This window comes from Terrapene carolina, unplaced genomic scaffold (genome assembly GCF_002925995.2).
Source record: "Terrapene carolina triunguis isolate 2854851 unplaced genomic scaffold, T_m_triunguis-2.0 Scaffold67, whole genome shotgun sequence".
Lineage (NCBI taxonomy): Eukaryota > Metazoa > Chordata > Testudines > Emydidae > Terrapene > Terrapene triunguis.
The window spans coordinates 36,132,841-36,151,040 of record NW_020664418.1 but is presented as its reverse complement, the minus strand read 5'-3'; the positions used below and the strand labels follow the sequence as shown (position 1 = coordinate 36,151,040).

Below are 18,200 nucleotides of genomic sequence, written 5' to 3'. Positions count from 1 at the left end.
GTGATCGGCCGAACCTGCAGACCCGGCAGGTAAACAAACCAGCCCGGCCCGCCAGGGGCTTTCCCTACACAAGCGGCGGCCTAAGTTTGAGAATCACTGGGCTAGTGGGTCCTATGCAGGCGCTGCTGCCAGTGCAGGGGGGACCTTCTCCACTGAACCCCAGAGACTCACTCCCATCTCATTCCGGCTTGCTGCCTGGCTACACTATAATATTAAATCAACCTAATTTACATCCGCATACAGCCACTGCAGTGATTACATCGCTTGGGCGCATCTACTCTTGGCTCCTTGTGTCGGCAGTGCGAGTGCTCACCAGGAGCTTGTACCACTTGTATTCAGAGTGGGGGCACGGGGGGACGGCTTTTGAAAGCCAGTAACAGTTCTTCTTGGAGTGCTTGCTCATGTCCATTCCATATTAGGTGTGTGTGCTTGCCCCAAGCACCAGTGCCGGAAGTTTTTCCCTCACCAGTGTGCATAGGGGACCGGCTCTGGCATGCCCTGGAGTGGCGCCCTCATGGCGCAGTACAAGGGGTGCTGCCGGTTCCCCCCACCCTCAGTTCCTTCTTGCCGCCAGTGACGGTGCTGGAACATCTGCTGCTTTAGCTTAGTTTTCTGTTCTTGTGAACTTTGAAAACCTGTAATATAGTTGGATATAGTATAGTTAGTAGTTTTTTAGTTACCTTTAGTAGTAGCTCTCAACTTTTCGTTAGTCCCAAACGGGATTCAGCCAGGGGACGAGGCATGCCCCGGTCCCCAGGCTTTAAGCCCTGCAATCGCTGCAAAAGGCCTATGCCCATCAGCGATCCACATACCATCTGCCTAAGGTGCTTAGGCGAAGGGCACATAAGTGACAAGTGATATATCTGCAAGTCCTTTAAACCTAGGATGAAGAGTGCTGAAAGCGCTCCTAATGGAGTTGGCACTCACTCCGGCACAGGAGCAGTGATCTGACTCTGCACCGAGTACCGCGGCCTCCGTGCGCAGTGCTCCACCGGTGCCGTCCATGAACCGGCACCAGTCCCCCTCCACAGCTCTGGGGAAGAAGCCAAAAAAGACTGGGAGGGGAAGATCTTCTACCTCCCGTAAAAGAAAGGAAAGGGCTGGGAGTGAGCCATGACCTGTGCTGGGCAGCTCAACACCCCCTTCGGAAAGTTGGGCCCCAGTTCAAGTCGAGCGGTGCAGCCCATCCCATGCTTTTCCTGCGACCCCAGGTAATGGTGCAGGCCCTAGCCAGCTTCAGGTGCCATCAATACTCGAAGCTCTGCGAGCAGTTCAAGAGATCCTGATGCTCCCCATGCCACCCACACCGGCTCCCGCGGTACCCCCCAGTCTCGGGGAAAACCCGTGTTGGGACCTATGCATGTCCCTGCCTCAGCGGTACCGATCCCCATCGAGAGGGACGTCCCACCAGCGTTTGCCTGCCCGAAGCCATCACGCCTCAGGACTGGAGAGGCAGGCTTAGCAGAGCCCTCTTTGGTCCCTGCACTGGGGTCATCAATCAAGGGACTCGAGGTGTACCTCGCCGGTAGATAGATGCCGACCCTCTGAGGCATGCGCCACCCGGCAAGAACTCTGGGACCAGCCCCAACCGTCTCCACGGGCCCAGGACCGATCCTGGGACTGATCGGACACCAGAGACTGCCGATCGCCAGGCCGTCATCGCCTGTCTCCAAGAAGGAGGTTGCTCTACTCAGAACGATCCTCCCAGCAACCGGCCTGTAGTAGCTCCCGTTTAACGTCCCAGTACCGGTCGAGTAGCGTGAGGTGTGGCTCACCAGATATCCGACGCAGATCTGCCGAATGCCATAGGTCCCCGAGAGCCCAACCAAGACAGTCTCACTCGGGCAGGTCGGCTTCGGGATGCAGCAACCGGCACCAGTTGGACAAGAGCCACCGCTCAGCCCAATCCTGGTTGCCTGGTACTGACCGCTCTGCTTGTAGCTCCAGCTTGGAGCGAGGTTCCCTGACTGTGGGACAAGCCCTGGTACCGGTGGTTCTGACTACATTATCAGCACAGAAACCCGTCCCAGGGCCCCAAGTGCAGTGGCCAGCGCCATTGTTGTTGTACTTAAAGTACTGCACAGGATCTTTTCAGGGGGAATCAGGCAAAACGCCACATTTATTAGTAATACATGTATTAATTAACACTGTATCATATGCATATGATATATATTACACTCATGCACTTACACACATACACACACACACACACACACAAGCATACTCTGTCTTGTTGTTGTTACCAATTAGTTGCTCCCCTTAACTTCACTGGCCAGGTGAGTTAGATGGAGGAGCGGGGGGGAGCCGGGCTTCTGCCGATCTGGATCGTTGCTCCCATGTTGACAAGACGAGACCCAGGGTTCTCTGCAAGACATCTCACTTTTATAGCAGCTTCCCTCTCATGCAAATCTGTACCAGATTCAAAATCTGTGTCTGTGTCCATTGGTCCTTTGTGCTGCTTCCTTCTGGGTGTTGTCCCAATGCTGCAAAGAGGGTATTTCCAAAAGAAGGTGCTTGCTTCTAACTCCCGAGGCCGTCAGTATGTCTGCTTTTCTTTAATGAGCCCACTTGACAAGTTTTATTGTCCTTGGGTCTGGCTTCCATCCCCTCTCCAAGGGTTGCAGCTGTCTGGAGGTGCTGCCTTCCAAGCCTTTACTCATTCACACCTCGTTCATTCAACAGGGCAATTGATTAAGAGTGGGGGGGAAGATCTTGTTCTACTGCTAGCAAAAAGACATTTTTCTTCTACTTTAACTATCCTTAGGGGCTATAACATTATACCTAGGCTTACCACAAAGTTTCTACGTGAGGCTTTGATATAAAGTTTCCATATACCAAGGCTCATCAGTACAAGGTTTCTATATTAGGCTTTGATACTAAGTTTCATGAAAACAGAGGTCACACGTGGGTAGACCGACTACAAGGTTATATGAAGAGGCACAATGTAAAATCATATGAAAATTATCAGAGATTTATCTACATGGTATCCGTGGAACCCTTGGGGGTTCTCCCAGGCTGCCTGATCGGTGTTGGGAGCCTTAGAGAGGCCAGCGGCCTCGGTATCCCATTCCCCTCCGGTGCGCAAGGCTTCAGCCCTCCAGGCAGCGTCCAGTGCTGCTGATGCTGCTGTCCGCACCATGGCTTCCGCTATCTCCATCTCACCCAGCAATCATTGCAGGACCTGCCCTTCGATGGCAGGGCCCTATTTGCAGAGCAGACAGCAAGTTGCATGGCCTTAAGGACTCCCGCATAACCCTGAAAACCATGGGTCTCTATGTCCCAGCCCCGGCGCATAAGCGATTCAAACCGCAGCAGCCTCAGGGCCAGGGGAGCCAGCCTCAGCAGGACCAGACCCATAAATGAGCCAAAGGTTACAAGTGCCACCCGAGCCATTCGCCTCCACTCGTTGGGCTCGACCCCATAATAAGCCAGGGGCCAAACGGTCATTTTGACGGTGCGCCTGAGGGCAACCTACCTGACTATTCCCCGGATCCATCTTTCCCAGTGTTCTCCGACTGCCTTTCCCCTTTCCTCTTGGCGTGGACCGCTATAACTTTGGACTGCTGGGTCCTCAACACTGTGGAACGGGGTTATACCCTCCAGTTCCTTTCTACCCTCCCTTCCCACCCGCCTTCCCCATCCCTCTTCAGGGACCCCTCTCATAAGAGTCTCCTCGCACAGAAGGTAAAAGGATTACTACTGCTGGATACAGTGGAAGAAGTTCCTTTCGAGTACAGGAACAAGGAGTTCTATTCCCGGTACTTTTTAATCCCAAAGGCCAAGGGCGGTCTACGGCCCATCATGGACCTGAAAGACCTCAACAAGTACCTACAGAAGCTAAAGTTCCTCATGGTCTCTCTGGCTTCTATTATCCCCTCCCTGGATCCGGGAGACTGGTATGCCACCCTCGACTTGAAAGATGCATACTTCCATATAGCGATCTTTCAAGGACACAGACACTTCCTCTGGTTTGTGATGGGGGCCCCACCACTACCAGTTTATGGTCCTCCTGTTTGGCCTGGTGACAGCACCAAGGGTGTTTACCAAATGCATGTCGATGGTAGCGGCTTACCTCAGGCGCAGGGGTATCCAAATCAACCTGTACCTCGACAACTGGCTCCTCAAGGGCAGCTCCAGGTCTCACGTCCAAAGGAATGTCACAGTGCTTCAAGCCATGTGCTGCTCTCTGGGCCTACTGGTGAACAACAAAAAGTCAACATTGGTGCCAGTGCAGAGGATAGAGTTCATCGGAGCGGTCCTCGACTCTACCTGTGCCAGAGCGTTCCTGCCACTGGAAAGGTTCCACACGATTGCGAACCTCATCGCGGAAGTCTCTGCATTTCCTCTGACTACAGCCAGGATCTGTCTGCACCTGCTTTGCCACATGGCAGCGTGCACTTATGTGGTCTGCCATGCCAGGCTCCGGATGTGGCCCATGCAACAATGGCTGGTGACAGTCTATTCCCAGTCCCGAAACCCCCTGGAGATCATTACCATTCCCCAGGAGATACTTACTTCGCTAATATGCTGGACCGACAGCAGGACAGTCCTGGAGGGGGTTCCGTTCGACAACCCTGCTCACTCCATCGAGTTGGTGTCAGACGGCTGGGGGGCACATCTCGGCAACCTCCAGACACAGGGGATGTCAAAGACCTCCGAGCAGTCCGGCTGGCATGCGGAGTCTTCTTGCCCCACCTGTCGGGCAAGGAGGTCCTAGTCTTGATGGACAAAACAGCTTTGATGTTCTACATCAACAGGCAAGGGGGAGCGCGCTCATTGGCTCCCTGTTTGGAGGTGCTCCATCTGTGGGACTTCTGCATCAGCCATGAAATCCACCTGGAAGCTTGTCACCTTCCCGGCGTCAGGAATACACTGGCAGACCAGCTCAGCAGGGACTTCTCGCACCACGAGTGGTCGCTCCATCCAGAGGTAGCCTGCATGATCTTCCAAAGGTGGGGAACTCCCCAAGTGGACCCATTCAGTACCAGACAGAACACCGATTTTGTTCTTGACAGGGTCTGAGCAAGGATTCCCTCTCCAATGCCTTCCTCCTATCGTGGTCAGGGAGCCTGATGTACACGTTCCCTCCGATTCCACTCATCAGCAGGGCTCTGGCAAAGATCAAGAGAGACCAGGTGCAGATTATCATGATCGCCCCGGCATGGCCTCACTAGCATACGCGCCAACTTTCCCCGGCGCTGGTGGGTGCTCATGCTACCTGGCCCCGCCCCGCCTCCACCCTTTCCCTGCCCCGCCCCCATTCCAACCACTTCCCCGAAGTCCCCGCCCCAACTTGCCCCCTCCCTGCCCCATTGGACCCATTTCCCAAATCCCCGCCCCGGCCCCACCTCTTCCCCGAGCACGCCACGTTCCCCCTCCTCCCCCCTCCCTCCCAGTGCTTGCCGTGTGAATCAGCTGTTTCGCGGCGCAAGCACTGGGAACCAGGGGGAAAAAGCGGGCACGCGGTGCGCCAGGGGAGGAGGCAGAAGCAAAGCGGAGGCGGGGGTGAGCTGGAACGGGGGGGCGGGGAGCTGCCGTTGGGTGCTAAGCACCCACCAATTTTTCCCCGTGGGTGCTCCAGCCCTGGAGCACCCACTGAGTCGGTGCCTATGCTCACCAGCATTGGTTTGGCACGCTCATGAGCCTTTCAGTGGCCCCTCCCTGACCTCTGCCCAACCAACCAGACCTGTTGTCTCAGGACCACGGTCACCTCTTACATCCCAACCTCAGGTTCCTCCACCTCTCGGCATGGATGCTGCGTGGCTGAACCCGGAGGAATGGACCTGTTCAGAAGGAGTCCAAGAAGTCCTCCTGGAAAGTAGGAAGTCCTCAACTAGACTGACTTACCTGGCCAAGTGGACGAGGTTTTCCCGCTGGGCATCCGAACGGGGCATCTCTCCCTTGCGTTCCTCCATAGAGGCTGTCCTGGACTACCTGCTCCATTTGAGGAACCAGGGCCTGGCATACTCTTCCATTAGAGTGCATCTTGCAGCCATCTCTGCTTTTCACCTGCTGATCCAAGGACAGATGGTGTTCTCCCATGACATGATGGTCAGATTCTTGAAAGGGCTGGAGAGACTCTTCCCGCAGGTGTGGGCTCCCATCCCGCAGTGGGATCTTAACTTCGTCTGCTCTAGGCTGACTGGCCCACCCTATGAACCGCTGGGTTCCTGCTCCCTTTCCCATCTGTCATGGAAGGTTGCATTCCCGGTGGCGGTGATGTCAGTGAAACAGGTCTCAGAAATTAAAGCCTTGACCTCAGAACCGCCGTACACAGTCTTTTACAAAGATAAGCTTCGGTGGCGGCCCCACCCGGCCTTCCTGCCAAAGGTGGTCTCCACCTTCTATATGAACCAGGACATCTTCCTCCTGGTGTTCTGTCCCAAACTGCACAAGACAAGTGAAGAGAGGCGTCTTCACACCTTGGACGTCCGGAGGGCCTTGGCTTTTTACTTAGAACGTACCAAGCCTTTCCGTAAATTGACATAACTCTTCATCGCTACAGCGGATAGGATGAAGGGTCATCCAGTGTCCTCACAGAGGATTTCCAATTTGATCACCTTGTGCATAAGGACCTGTTACAACCTGGCGGGGGTTCTGCTGCCGCCGATTGTCAGAGCCCACTCAACGAGAGCTCAGGCATCTTTGGCGGCCTTCCTGGCGCACATCCCTATCCAGGACATCTGTAAAGCTGCAGCATGGTCCTCTGTCCACACATTTACCACTCATTATGCCATCACTCAGCAGGCCAGGGATGAGGCTGGATTCAGCAGAGCTGTGTTGCAATCTACACGTCCGTGAACTCCTATCCATCTCCAGGGCTACTGCTTTGGAGTCACCTAATATGGAATGGACATGAGCAAGCACTCGAAGAAGAAAAGACAGTTACCTGTTTCATAACTGGTGTTCTTCGAGATGTGTTGCTCATGTCCATTCAATGACCCACCCTCCTTCCCACTGTCGGAGTTTCCGGCAAGAAGGAACTGAGGGTCGGGGAAGCCGGCAGCGCCCCTTTACTGCACCATGAGAGTGCCACTCCAGGGGACACCAAAGCTGGTCCCTTATGGATATTGCTACACCAGTGGTTCTCAACCTATTTACACTTCTCTATGTGTTATATGGGCCACATCAACACTATATCTATCTATCTATCTATATCAGGGGTAGGCAACCTTTCAGAAGTGGTGTGCCGAGTCTTCATTTATTCACTTTAATTTAAGGTTTCGCGTGCCGGTAATACATTTTAACGTTTTTTTAGAAGGGGTCTCTCTCTAAGTGTATATTATATAACTAAACTATTGTTGTATGTAAAGTAAACAAAGTTTTCAAAATGTTTAAGAAGCTTCATTTAAAATTAAATTAAAATGCTGATCTTACGCCGCCAGCCTGCTCAGCCCTCTGGGTGGGGGGTGGGGGGTTCAAGGTAGAGGGCTGGGTGTTGGGGGGGGACTTGAGGTCAGGGCAGAAGGCTGGGGTGTGTGTGGAGGTGCAGGGCACAAGGCTGGGGGGGGGTTCAGGGCAGAGGGGTGGGTGTGTGGGGGGGGACTCGGGGTCAGGGCAGAGGGCTGGGGTGTGGGGGGGTTCAGGGCAGAGGGCTGGGTGTTGGGGGGACTCGAGGTCAGGGCAGAGGGCTGGGGTGTGTGGACGTGCAGGGCACAAGACTGGGTGTGGGGGGGGGGGGGGCAGGGGAGAGGGGGGGGGCGGTGGAGGTGCAGGGCAGAGGGATGGGTGTGTGTTGGGGTGGGGAGGTGCAGGGCAGAAGGCTGGGGTGCTCGGCTCGTGGGGGTGCTCCCAGCCCCCTGCCCTGAGCGGCTCATGGCAGGGGGCTGGGAGGGATATGCCCTGTTCCACCCCCTTCCCCCAGGCCCGTCCCTACCTCTCTCTGCCTCCTCTACGGAGCAGGGAGCACGCTGCACTCGGCTCTGCTCCTCCGGGAGGAGGAGGGGCCGGAATGCACTACGTTGTGCGAAGAAGTGGGGGAGGAGGGAAGCTTGGCTGCCGCAGGACCAAGCTTCTGCCTCCTGCCCCCGCAGGGGAGAGCGGTGGGCGGGGGGGCTGAGTGGGGCGGGGGGCCGGGACCCCCTCCCCACCGCTCTCCCCTGCAGGGGCAGGAGGCAGAAGCTTAATCCTGTGGCAGCCAAGCTTCCCCCTCCCCCATTTCTTCCCATAGCGTGGTGCATTCCGGCCCCTCCTCCTCCTCCTCTCAGTGGGCAGCAGCGTGCCACTCAGAATCGGCTCGCGTGCCGTGTTTGGCATGCGTGCCGTAGGTTGCCGACCCCTGATCTATCTATCTATCTATATATATACACACACACACTACTGTATGGCCCGGAGGATGTTGTGTGTGCTGTTTGGGCTGCAAGCGGGCTGCAGGTTGAGAACCACTGGTCTACACTAACACCGCGTTGACCTTACTACATCGACATTGACTTTATGCTTCTCGTGGAGATGGAGTTATGAAGTCTGCGTAGATGGGCAGTTATGGCAGTGTGAGCGAAATTTTTGTGTAGACGCTTACATAGGGCAGGTCTACACTACAGGGCTAAGTCGACCTAAGTTATGCAACTCCAGCTACAGGAATAACGTAGCTGGAGTCGATGTACCTTAGGTCAATTTATAGCGGTGTCGACTTACCTTATGCTTCTCGTTCTGTTGGAGTACCGGAGTGGACGGGAGAGCGATTGGTGGTTGATTTAGCGGGTCTTCACTAGACCCAGTAAATTGACCCCCGGTGGATCGATCGCCACACGTCGATCCCCCCGGTAAGTGGAGACAAGCCGATAGATAGGTTGACGTAAGCTAGACTACACTGTACAGTAGACCGCGCGTTGGTGTAAATGGGGAGTAACTCCATTGAAGTTAATGGATTTACCCTCAGTGTAAAACTAGTATGAGATCAGACTCAGGTTCCTGGAATATTTGTGAGCCACCTGCCACAGGCACCTATTCATTGATTTCCGCCTATATGGGGCCCTTTTAAAAAAATATTTAAATTGCATTTAAAGCCAAGATGATTTTTAAAATGCTGGATACTATGTTTAATTTTTCACTTTTGTTTTTAAACAGGACCTCTTGAAAGATTTTTTGTATAAAAGAGAAAAAGGAGAACTTCTAATACAGAAATCAAAGAGACTTAAAAATAATCTTTTAAAGCAGGTAATGAGTTCTTAGCCTTTCATCAATTCCGCTTCACCACTTATAAAATGTTGCAGTGAATCATTAGCATCTGTGTAGTGAGAATACTATGTTTTAGCATTCTATATGATACATTACAATAATTTCAATAATTTTAAAACAAATTGAAACAGTCTATACCAATCTATGTATATTTTAACTTAGATGCAACTATCAGTTTCGAAAGATGGATTTGTTCACTTTGGAGACACTGTGATGCTTTTGAGCCCTGAAAACAACAAATCACCTACGGAGAATTACCCTGCAGCGTGTGGCAATCTAACTTTGGCTGTTAATCCAGATGATATAACAGTACATACATCTGAGTCATTGCAAGTCCCCTGTGGATTGAGTGCAGTGAAAAGTGTGAACCCTGTTGGTCGAAATGCATTTCGTATCCTAAGGTTTGGTGTCTTGCATTCAGTAGATTCAGTAGTAGTTAAACCCTTGTGTTAAGATTTGATCTTATTTTGTGAAAATCAATGTGCAGAGCAACATTTTATTGATTTCATACTAATGGCTTAATTTTTATTACACATTAGGCCCGATTCTGCTCTCATGCTAGTGTGCATCCAGTAATTCCAATGAAATCAATGAGATTACATCAGTATAAATCTGGTGCAAAAGCAGAATCAGGCTCACTGTATTTCTTTTTCATAAACTAACAAATACTTTAAAGTTGAATAAACTCTACAGTTTATTATTGACATAGAGCAATATTTTTAGTTAACAAAGCATTTACAAACATAACTAGTTACCTTGCATGGATGTTATGAGAATTAGTTAAATCTTACATACTTCCTTCTTCTGTGCAAGGACATAAAAGAGCAAAGGGTGCCTCTTTGCCCTGACATTCTAAAAGTTGAGCAGTATCTCTGGATAGTTCTTGAGAATATTAGAAAAGATGGCATACTTCAATTGTAAACTGTTTGGGGTAGAGGCTCTCTTTTTGTTATATGTGTATATAGAGCCTACACTTCTGTGTAGATAGGAATGTTTTCATGAACTAAAAAGAAACTCCAAAAATATTTATTTTATTTATTTAAACATTCCCTGCTGTGGGTTTAAAAGCCAAATGTTGTATCACTGTGCTAATGGAAGGGAACTAGATGCTGACCTTGACTAGAGACACCTGGATCTGTAAACTCACCAAAATCTAAAAAAGTAAATAAACAGCATAAATTATGTAAAGTTAAATTTATTTTTAAAATTATTTCAGAATTGGTAATATAGATAAGGGAAAAGACGATGCAATTTTAATCTGATAGCCTAGTCATAACCACTGAAGTGGATGATGGGGACATGTTGCCCTGATAAATGTAGCTACAGGACTAAAGCATTTTCAGTTTCCTCTTTTTTTATGAGGTTGTACCACTGCCTAGCAGTGCCCCTTTAACAAAATACATCAGTGTTGCAGAATAATACTTATGATCAAAGGAAATGAGTTATGGTTATTACTATGGCAACTTGACTTTTGAATTTAAATTCTCAACTTTGACATTTCATTAGCAGACATTTATTTTTTGCATTGAAATGGATGATAAATCGATATGAAAACTAAACAATATGATAAATTACAGGGAAACACTCCTTTTGCTTTTTGGCAGGGATTTTTCAGATACATGAATTAAACATACAGAATGGGATTTTCAATGGAACCTAAGGGAATTAAATGCTGAACTACCTCTGAATTTCAATGATATTTGGACACCAAGCTCCTTTAAACTCCTTTGAAAATCCCAGCCTATGTGTTTAATGTATGCAGCTGAAAAATAGCATTGAGAGCCTAATTTTCCACTCTGAGGATTAAATATTTATGTAGTAAATTATTTAAATTCCAACTCTTTCTATAATGTATTTTCTAATAGCAACGTTAATAATAAGCAGTGACACCAGCCTCTTCTATAATTAGTAATTCTGAACACACACACATATATATATACACACAAATCAATGCATATGGCATGTTTCAATTTATATGGTTCTTTTCCTGTGTTAACAGTGTTGAAGGAAATTCGATGGGTGAACCCATTAGATTTGGGCAGAATTTTGGTCTTGGGGCAACAGGCGGTTTTACCGATCAAATGGTAAGTCAACAGAGGTGTAAACTAAAACTGTAGTATATATTGATACTGTAAGTTAGGTTACTGTACATATTTTGCATTCTATTTTTGTGCAATAAAATATGCAATAGTTATTACTAAGCAAAGAATGAACCTGGAACACTTCATGTGAGGAGAGGGGATAAGCTATATACTGTAGAGCACTCAATGTGTCATATTGTACATGGCCAGACATACCAGTTTTGCAGGACAGACCTGTGGTCACATTCTGATTTAGGTTAAATCCAGAGTAAATCCAGAGCAACCACACTGACGGTCAATTGAGTTAATCTGCACTTGCACCAGCATAATTGAGATAAGACTGTGGTCCCCTGTCTCATGGCCAGTAGCAGTGTGACTGTCATTTGGTCATATTCATAGCATATATGTTTAGCTATCAATATATTAAAATCTACAGTTAACATTTGCATAGAAGATACCCTATAGCCAAATCCTCCTCCTCTATGAATAAACTATTTGGGGATTTAAAAAATCCCCCTAAAAATAAATATTTACTTGCATTTCCTTATCATGGCTTGTCTCAAATGCAATACCTATTCAGAGAGCTTTACCAAATTTCTAGGGATCAGGAATTCAGTCCAGGACTATCAAACTCAGGTGATTTGAGTGAGGAAGATTTTTTTAAAAAGATGAACATTTTAAATATCTCATGAAACACACCACAAAATGCAGTAAGGTGGATGTTTTAAACTCTGCCTTTAAATGAATTCAGAACAAGAGACTCTCTCCTGAAAATGGAAGAGACTTGGCAAATCTGGAACCTGTGAATGAAAGTCTATATTTTTTTAAAGTAAGTAAAATGTTAGTGTCTGAGTCAGGCAGCAGAATTCTAGTAAATGTTAATATCGTGTCTGTTCAGAAGACAGGAAGAGTGCAGAATCAGAGGACAATGTATAAAGCCACTATAGGTACCACTGATAGATTTTTTTGGCCTAGCAACCTTGCCTGTGTCTTTGTAATCACAGTGACCCTTTGGAATGCAGATCTCATTTATATATCAGTGATTAACTTCTATAATCTCGCTCTTTTTGAAGTCACTTGTTCAATTTGAATGCAGCACACTATTCATAAGCTCATCAGTCATATAGTGTCGGTTATAGTTAAGAGTTTTGAATTCATGAGAATTGACTGACTTTTCACAAAGAATCTGTTCCTAGTGTTGAAAAAACAGTTTCTTTTTTATAACTGCAGTATGTTTTGGGTCCAATCCAATGCTCATTTAAATCAGTGAGCATTGGATCATCCCTAACAGAAGAAGCACATATTTCAACAACAGAAATACAGTACTGCTTCTGAAGCATAAAGGTAACCCCATGTTTGTACAGGCATTTTTTGTATACTCTTTCATGTTGGGCTTACAATTCTTTGGTTGCACAGATATAAAACTCTTCTTCACCAATTGTTTTTTTTGATTCTGGAATAAAAGAGTCTTCATGCTCAAAAACAATCAATTTTGTAAACAATTATTAAAAACTAGTTGAGTGTTTTAAAAGTATTTTATATAAATTTGTGTGACATTGCTTAACACAAACAATTGTTCTTTTATCTGTAGTAACTTAGTAGTTTAATCATTTAAACTTACATTGCCATTCATGTATGTTTCCATTTACAGTTATATCTTGCAAGTGACCATAAATCATTTATGAGATTTGCTAAAAAATCATACCTTCAGCAAGTGTTTTTGACAGATGAGCTCTCCTATCTGACTTGCTGGCAAGCTACCTTTTTGGATCCACAGCTGCGTCTTGAATATGAAGGATTTCCAGTTCCTGTAAGAAATTATGTAGAAAGTAAAACCCTAGTAAATGTTAAGAGTATTTAATTAATGCTATCGATAAACCATTTTTAAAAAGTTGCATTCATTTTATTCTTTACAGTATTCTGAAAGTCGTGGTGAAAAGCAAATTATCCATACATAACTGGGGGAAACGGGGGAAACAGTCTGCAAATGATAGCTAATGGTTAGAGCAGCGGGCTAGAATTCAGCATTCTTGGGTTCCAGTGCTAACTTTGGGGTTGACTTGCTGTGCAATTAGGATAAATATTTGGGCCAAAATTTTAAAAAGTGGCCATTGATTTTGGGTGCCTCGGGTTCTGCAGTTGAATTTGTAACCCCCACAGTCTGACTTTCAGAAGCACCGAGTATCTGCAATTCCACTTCTAATAATAGGAGCTGTGATTGCTCTTTACTTCTGAAAATAAGGCCCACAGAGCTCCAAAAAATGGAGGTACCAAAAATTAGTGGCCACTTTTGAAAATATGGCTGCTAACCTCAGTGTGTATATGTAACATGAATGTAATACTTACCTCACAGACGTGCTGGAAGTTTAATTAATGCTTCTAAAATGCTTAGAGATCCCTCAGTTAGACTTCTATAGTTCAAGGTAAATGTGAAGTAATGATGTTATATTATTAATATAACTGTTCCTCCACTGCCAGCCACTACTTCTGTTGTAATATATGTCTGTGAAGCTTCTGACTCAAAGTCTGGTTAAAATTATGTAATTGATTAAGACAATATTCTCTTTTCATGGCAGTTTTAAAAATATTTTTAAACAGGTTAATTTAAGATCAATCCTGTTGTACTTTAAAAATAAATTAAAAGTGCTCTTTGCAAAAATGTAACAATACAGTCAAAATTTATTTTTAAAAATGCAGAGGCCCCAATTCTAGACTGTGCCCCAGCACATTTTATTGTGGAAACCAGAAGGATCTCTCCACCAGGAAACACCAAGTGAAACTGGGATTCCTCTGGTGGCATAGGACCATTCCCTGGCTTTACACTGCTCTTTTTCACAGGCCCAGCACTGGGGCATGCCCATGAAGGGAAGAAGTGTATTGGAGGAGAGAGCTTTGAGCAGGGGGTTGGACTAGATGACCTCCTGAGGTCTCTTTCAACCCTAATCTTCTATGATTCTATGAGTGGGAGTGGCCAGAATGCTATACATTCAGCTACTGTGGGCTACTGGATGTCCCTTGGGGATCGCTGCAGTTAAGTTGTAAAACCAGCTTATTTACACTGTGGGCTGGACGAGCCCATGACAGTCCAGTATCAATGAGGTACAAAGCGGCCCAGAATCAGAGCTTGTGTTTTTAACATGTTATATTCACTCACTCAAAACATTTCACTTGCAGGGCAAAAAGACGTTTGAACAACAGTCTTTAAAAGGTCTGTGAAAAAGATTCTCTTGTTCTTTCTCTAGGCAAATACTAAAGTCCTTATCACTCATTGCCATACAAATCGGGGTTTAGCAGTTCCTAGGAACTATTGGATAAGGTAAGTGTAATTTATGACAATATAAATATCAGGGATGTTTTTCATGAATCATGATATAATGATGTACAAGTTCAGTATATCAAGAATATAAGCAATGAGACAAGTGCTCTAATCATACATTTAGTGGGAAAACAAAAAGAGTGCAGAACACATTCACTCACTCTCAATTTATTGTCAGGCTGTAATTTAGTTCTACCCTGGGTCTGCAATCAATCAGCTCAACCTTTTTCACATTTTCCTCTCAGATTTCTCTCTTTCTTGGATGGTTCAGTTCCCCCTTTGAATATTCTGACCAATTGTAGTCCTTTATTTGTAGAGAAAGTTGGGTATGAGGAAGTGTCATAGATCAGAAATATATATTTTAAAACAATGCAGGAAATTGCATGCAGGATACATGGGACTCTCACAAAAACCAAGTTAATATATAGGTGTGAATGTAACTCCTGCATTGAATTAGTATTTTGACTCTACATTGTTAATGAGTATAACAATTCTTTCTCATTTAATTCCAAACAAAATTCAGCTCAGAATCTATATCAGACCCTCATGGAGGCCTTTGAGGCAGAAAGTTTGCTGGGGTGAGGTTGAAATGGTGAAAGCCAGGGAGCTTGTAATAACCCAGCACAGCCCCCAAAATCGGTAGAGTTGGCTGGGGAACTGGGTGTTTTCAGTGCAATCCTATATCAATGGGGCACCTGTAGCACTCCAACTAAAAAGAGCTGCCATTCACCAGTGGAAATTCTGAAGGAAGGCAGGCAGCAGCAGCAACACCTGTTCTTCCTCAGGATGAATGAATACTCCCTGGAGTGCTTTGGGATTTAGCTGGGTGAATCTGGATCATTGCTAACTTTTCCTCTTGGCTTTTGATTTCTAAAATTATAATTGACAAAGTTTTTTAAAATGCATGAATAATATGGCTTAATAAACCAAAAACTATGTGAGACGAGGTATTTGCAAATTGGTTAGAGGGGTAATTTACAGTTTATATTGACTCACCGTTAACTTCTGAGACAGAGAGCATGGAGTATATAGTCATTATATCCAGCCGTGCTACTATTTTCTCTTGACAGGTCGTACTTTGGAAAGGAATATGAAGTCATCTGTCACACCTATCTGGATTCCCATAAAGCTGAAGAAGATAAGAATTACTGGATAATAGTAACTGCGAATCCCAGTGATGATGGAATTACTATGTTTGACAGACCTAAGCCTCCCTCAGAGGAGACCAGAGAGAGAGAGAAGAATGAACTTTATGCAGGAACATAGAATGTAATAGTCCAAGGTCAAAAACTTTCATTTTATTTATGCTTTTAGAAAATGGAAATTCTAATTTTGATGATGATAATTAGAGCTTTGAGTGCACTTCACACTTTCTCTATTCACATTTTATTTTTAACCCTAGATTCATTTATTTTATAAGCAGTTATGAAAATCTGCCATTAATTACACTGGGAAACCTCATTGAAGTCAGTGGGGTTTCACTTAAATGTAACTGAGGACAGAATTTGGTCAATAAAACTGGTGATCCATATACAAGCTCAACTCCAGGAGTTTTCTTAACCAAGCAAGGCTTGATTTTCCCATTTTGATATTCACTGATGGTAACAGATGTGTCAGAAATTAGTAACACTAATGGCTTTTCCTTAACAGTCCTAAGAACTTATTTAACTACTTCTTTCAAAATAACCCACTGTCTCCTTTTTAAGGATAATGGATATATGGTAGTTTCCAAAACATTAAAAGCCAAAGGCATGCCTGCTTATCATTGGAATCTTCGACACTTAAAGACCAACTCAGAGAACCTTATGTCAATTGAACTCACTTTTTCCTCTGGCTAGCACAGCATTGCCAAGTGTTCAAAAATCATAAATCAGGCTTCAAAATCATAAGATTGGCTTACAGATTGTGACTTTTTAAAAAAATAGTAATTTGGGGATTCTTTACATTTGCCTTTTGGATGTTGAGTCTTTAGGAATCATGTATTCAAGCTTTTCTCCAGAATTACAAGGCTGGGATGGATGAGCAGCAGCACTCTGACAGGCTATTGGTATACAACAAGGGAAGGAAATTTTTGGCCAAAGGTACCAAGACAAATCTCTATTCTTATAAAAATGGCGAGGAATCTTTAATGTCCAAGCAATTCAGACAAGACCTTGGTTTTTAAAGTTTTACCAAAATAAGTTTCAAGGAACTCTGCAAGGGCTGATTTGACCCTGTCATGAGTCCGAGCTGTATTTCTAGAGTCTGTCTGATTCAAATCCAGTGCCTAGGACTTTTGAACCACTGCCTGCATCCAATATAAATGATCAAATTCTTCTTCCTGGAGAACAAGAAATAAAGACAAAAAATTATGAAAGTAAGAAAAACTGATCATCCATTTGCTTGCTGCAAAGCTGAAAAACTACTGATGTTTGTGTACAAATCTATTGGTCTACAGTACCTAGTGAGTTTCTCTGTTATATACAGTAGTTAATTCCAGTCCTTGTAGGTACAGTGATAACTTTAAAAAGAAAGTAAACAAAAATAAGCACTGACTGAATGGGTTGTCTTCTGTGTAACTTTTTTGGATGTTCTCTTGCTGCCACAATAAGCCAAATATATTGTTCATAGAATTGCCCTTTGCCCTTTTCCCATGACCATGCCAAATGGCAGATGGTAAACAAACAGATCTGGCTGCTCTGGTGGTTTAGTGGTAACAATGTGCATAGTTAATGGGCCTCTAAATTCTCCTGCCGCCTTAATCAATCTACAGTTGTTGCTTGCAGTGCTTACACATGCTAAAAATAAAAGCATCTTATTGTTTGCAATTATAATCCAAAACTGTAACCTATTTTAACATAATATATTGTTAGACAAAGACAAACAAGTGCTTTATTACAGGGAAGAATTTGAATTTCACAAGGCATAAACCAGTCGCATACATTTTTACCTTGGCTATAACTCTAACAGATGAATCCACTACAATTTAACTCAGTATTTTTATAATGTAATGGCGTCATGATATGTTATAGTACAGGGGTCGGCAACGTTCAGCACGCGGCTCGCCAGGGTGCTGAACCTGGCGAGCCACGTGCCGAATGTTGCCGACCCCTGTTATAGTATAAACAATTAATCTCTTTTTAAAAATCTTATTTTCTTTTTAAAATTGAGTTTCTCTAAGATTTTAGTATAATCCTACAGTTCTCAACACTGGTCACAAGATGGCAACCTTTTTAAAAAAAACAACAGTCCATCTGAACTGCTTTAAACATTTTAATCAAAATCATCCCTGATATATAACTCCACAAAACTTAATCAAGTTACAACAGGCTTGAATTAAGGCTATTAGGTGTTTCCAGAGTGTTGTTTCCTGTTTTTAGAACATGAAATTTAATTTTTAGGAAGCAAAACTAGGCATAAGGACACTTGAAACCACTCATATGAAGTCAGTTTCTGAAAGACAGCTAACAGGAATGGAAAACAATTAAGAACTAAAACAAGTTTATAGGAAAGAGTATCTTTAGAACCCGTTTCCTTTATTTTCTAAACATAGAAGTACTCCTAGCTGCAATATATGATAGACAGCATAAACTATTTTAGGGCCACTGTACTACCTACTCTGTATACAGCAATCTTAGTTCTAGAGA

General features: G+C 45.1%; 1 protein-coding gene across 1 annotated transcript; it reads left to right on the top strand.

Annotated features, from left to right (window-relative positions):
- The first annotated feature begins 5,748 nt into the window (after positions 1-5,748).
- CFAP161 (cilia and flagella associated protein 161) lies at positions 5,749-16,080 on the top strand. The gene is made up of 7 exons (XM_029910751.1): positions 5,749-6,090; positions 9,067-9,156; positions 9,340-9,578; positions 11,177-11,261; positions 12,910-13,068; positions 14,501-14,574; positions 15,645-16,080. Exons 1-7 carry the CDS (start codon positions 5,749-5,751, stop codon positions 15,838-15,840), a joined length of 1,185 nt encoding a protein of 394 aa, XP_029766611.1. The 3' UTR covers positions 15,841-16,080.
- The last annotated feature ends 2,120 nt before the right edge of the window (positions 16,081-18,200 follow it).

Excerpts from the sequence above, each read along its gene's own strand:
- CFAP161 (XM_029910751.1), top strand. The coding sequence starts at position 5,749 with ATGGATGCTGCGTGGCTGAACCCGGAGGAATGGACCTGTTCAGAAGGA. Across the intron at positions 13,069-14,500 it reads ATGAAGGATTTCCAGTTCCT|GCAAATACTAAAGTCCTTAT; the intron begins GTAAGAAATTAT and ends TTCTTTCTCTAG. Across the intron at positions 14,575-15,644 it reads CCTAGGAACTATTGGATAAG|GTCGTACTTTGGAAAGGAAT; the intron begins GTAAGTGTAATT and ends TTCTCTTGACAG.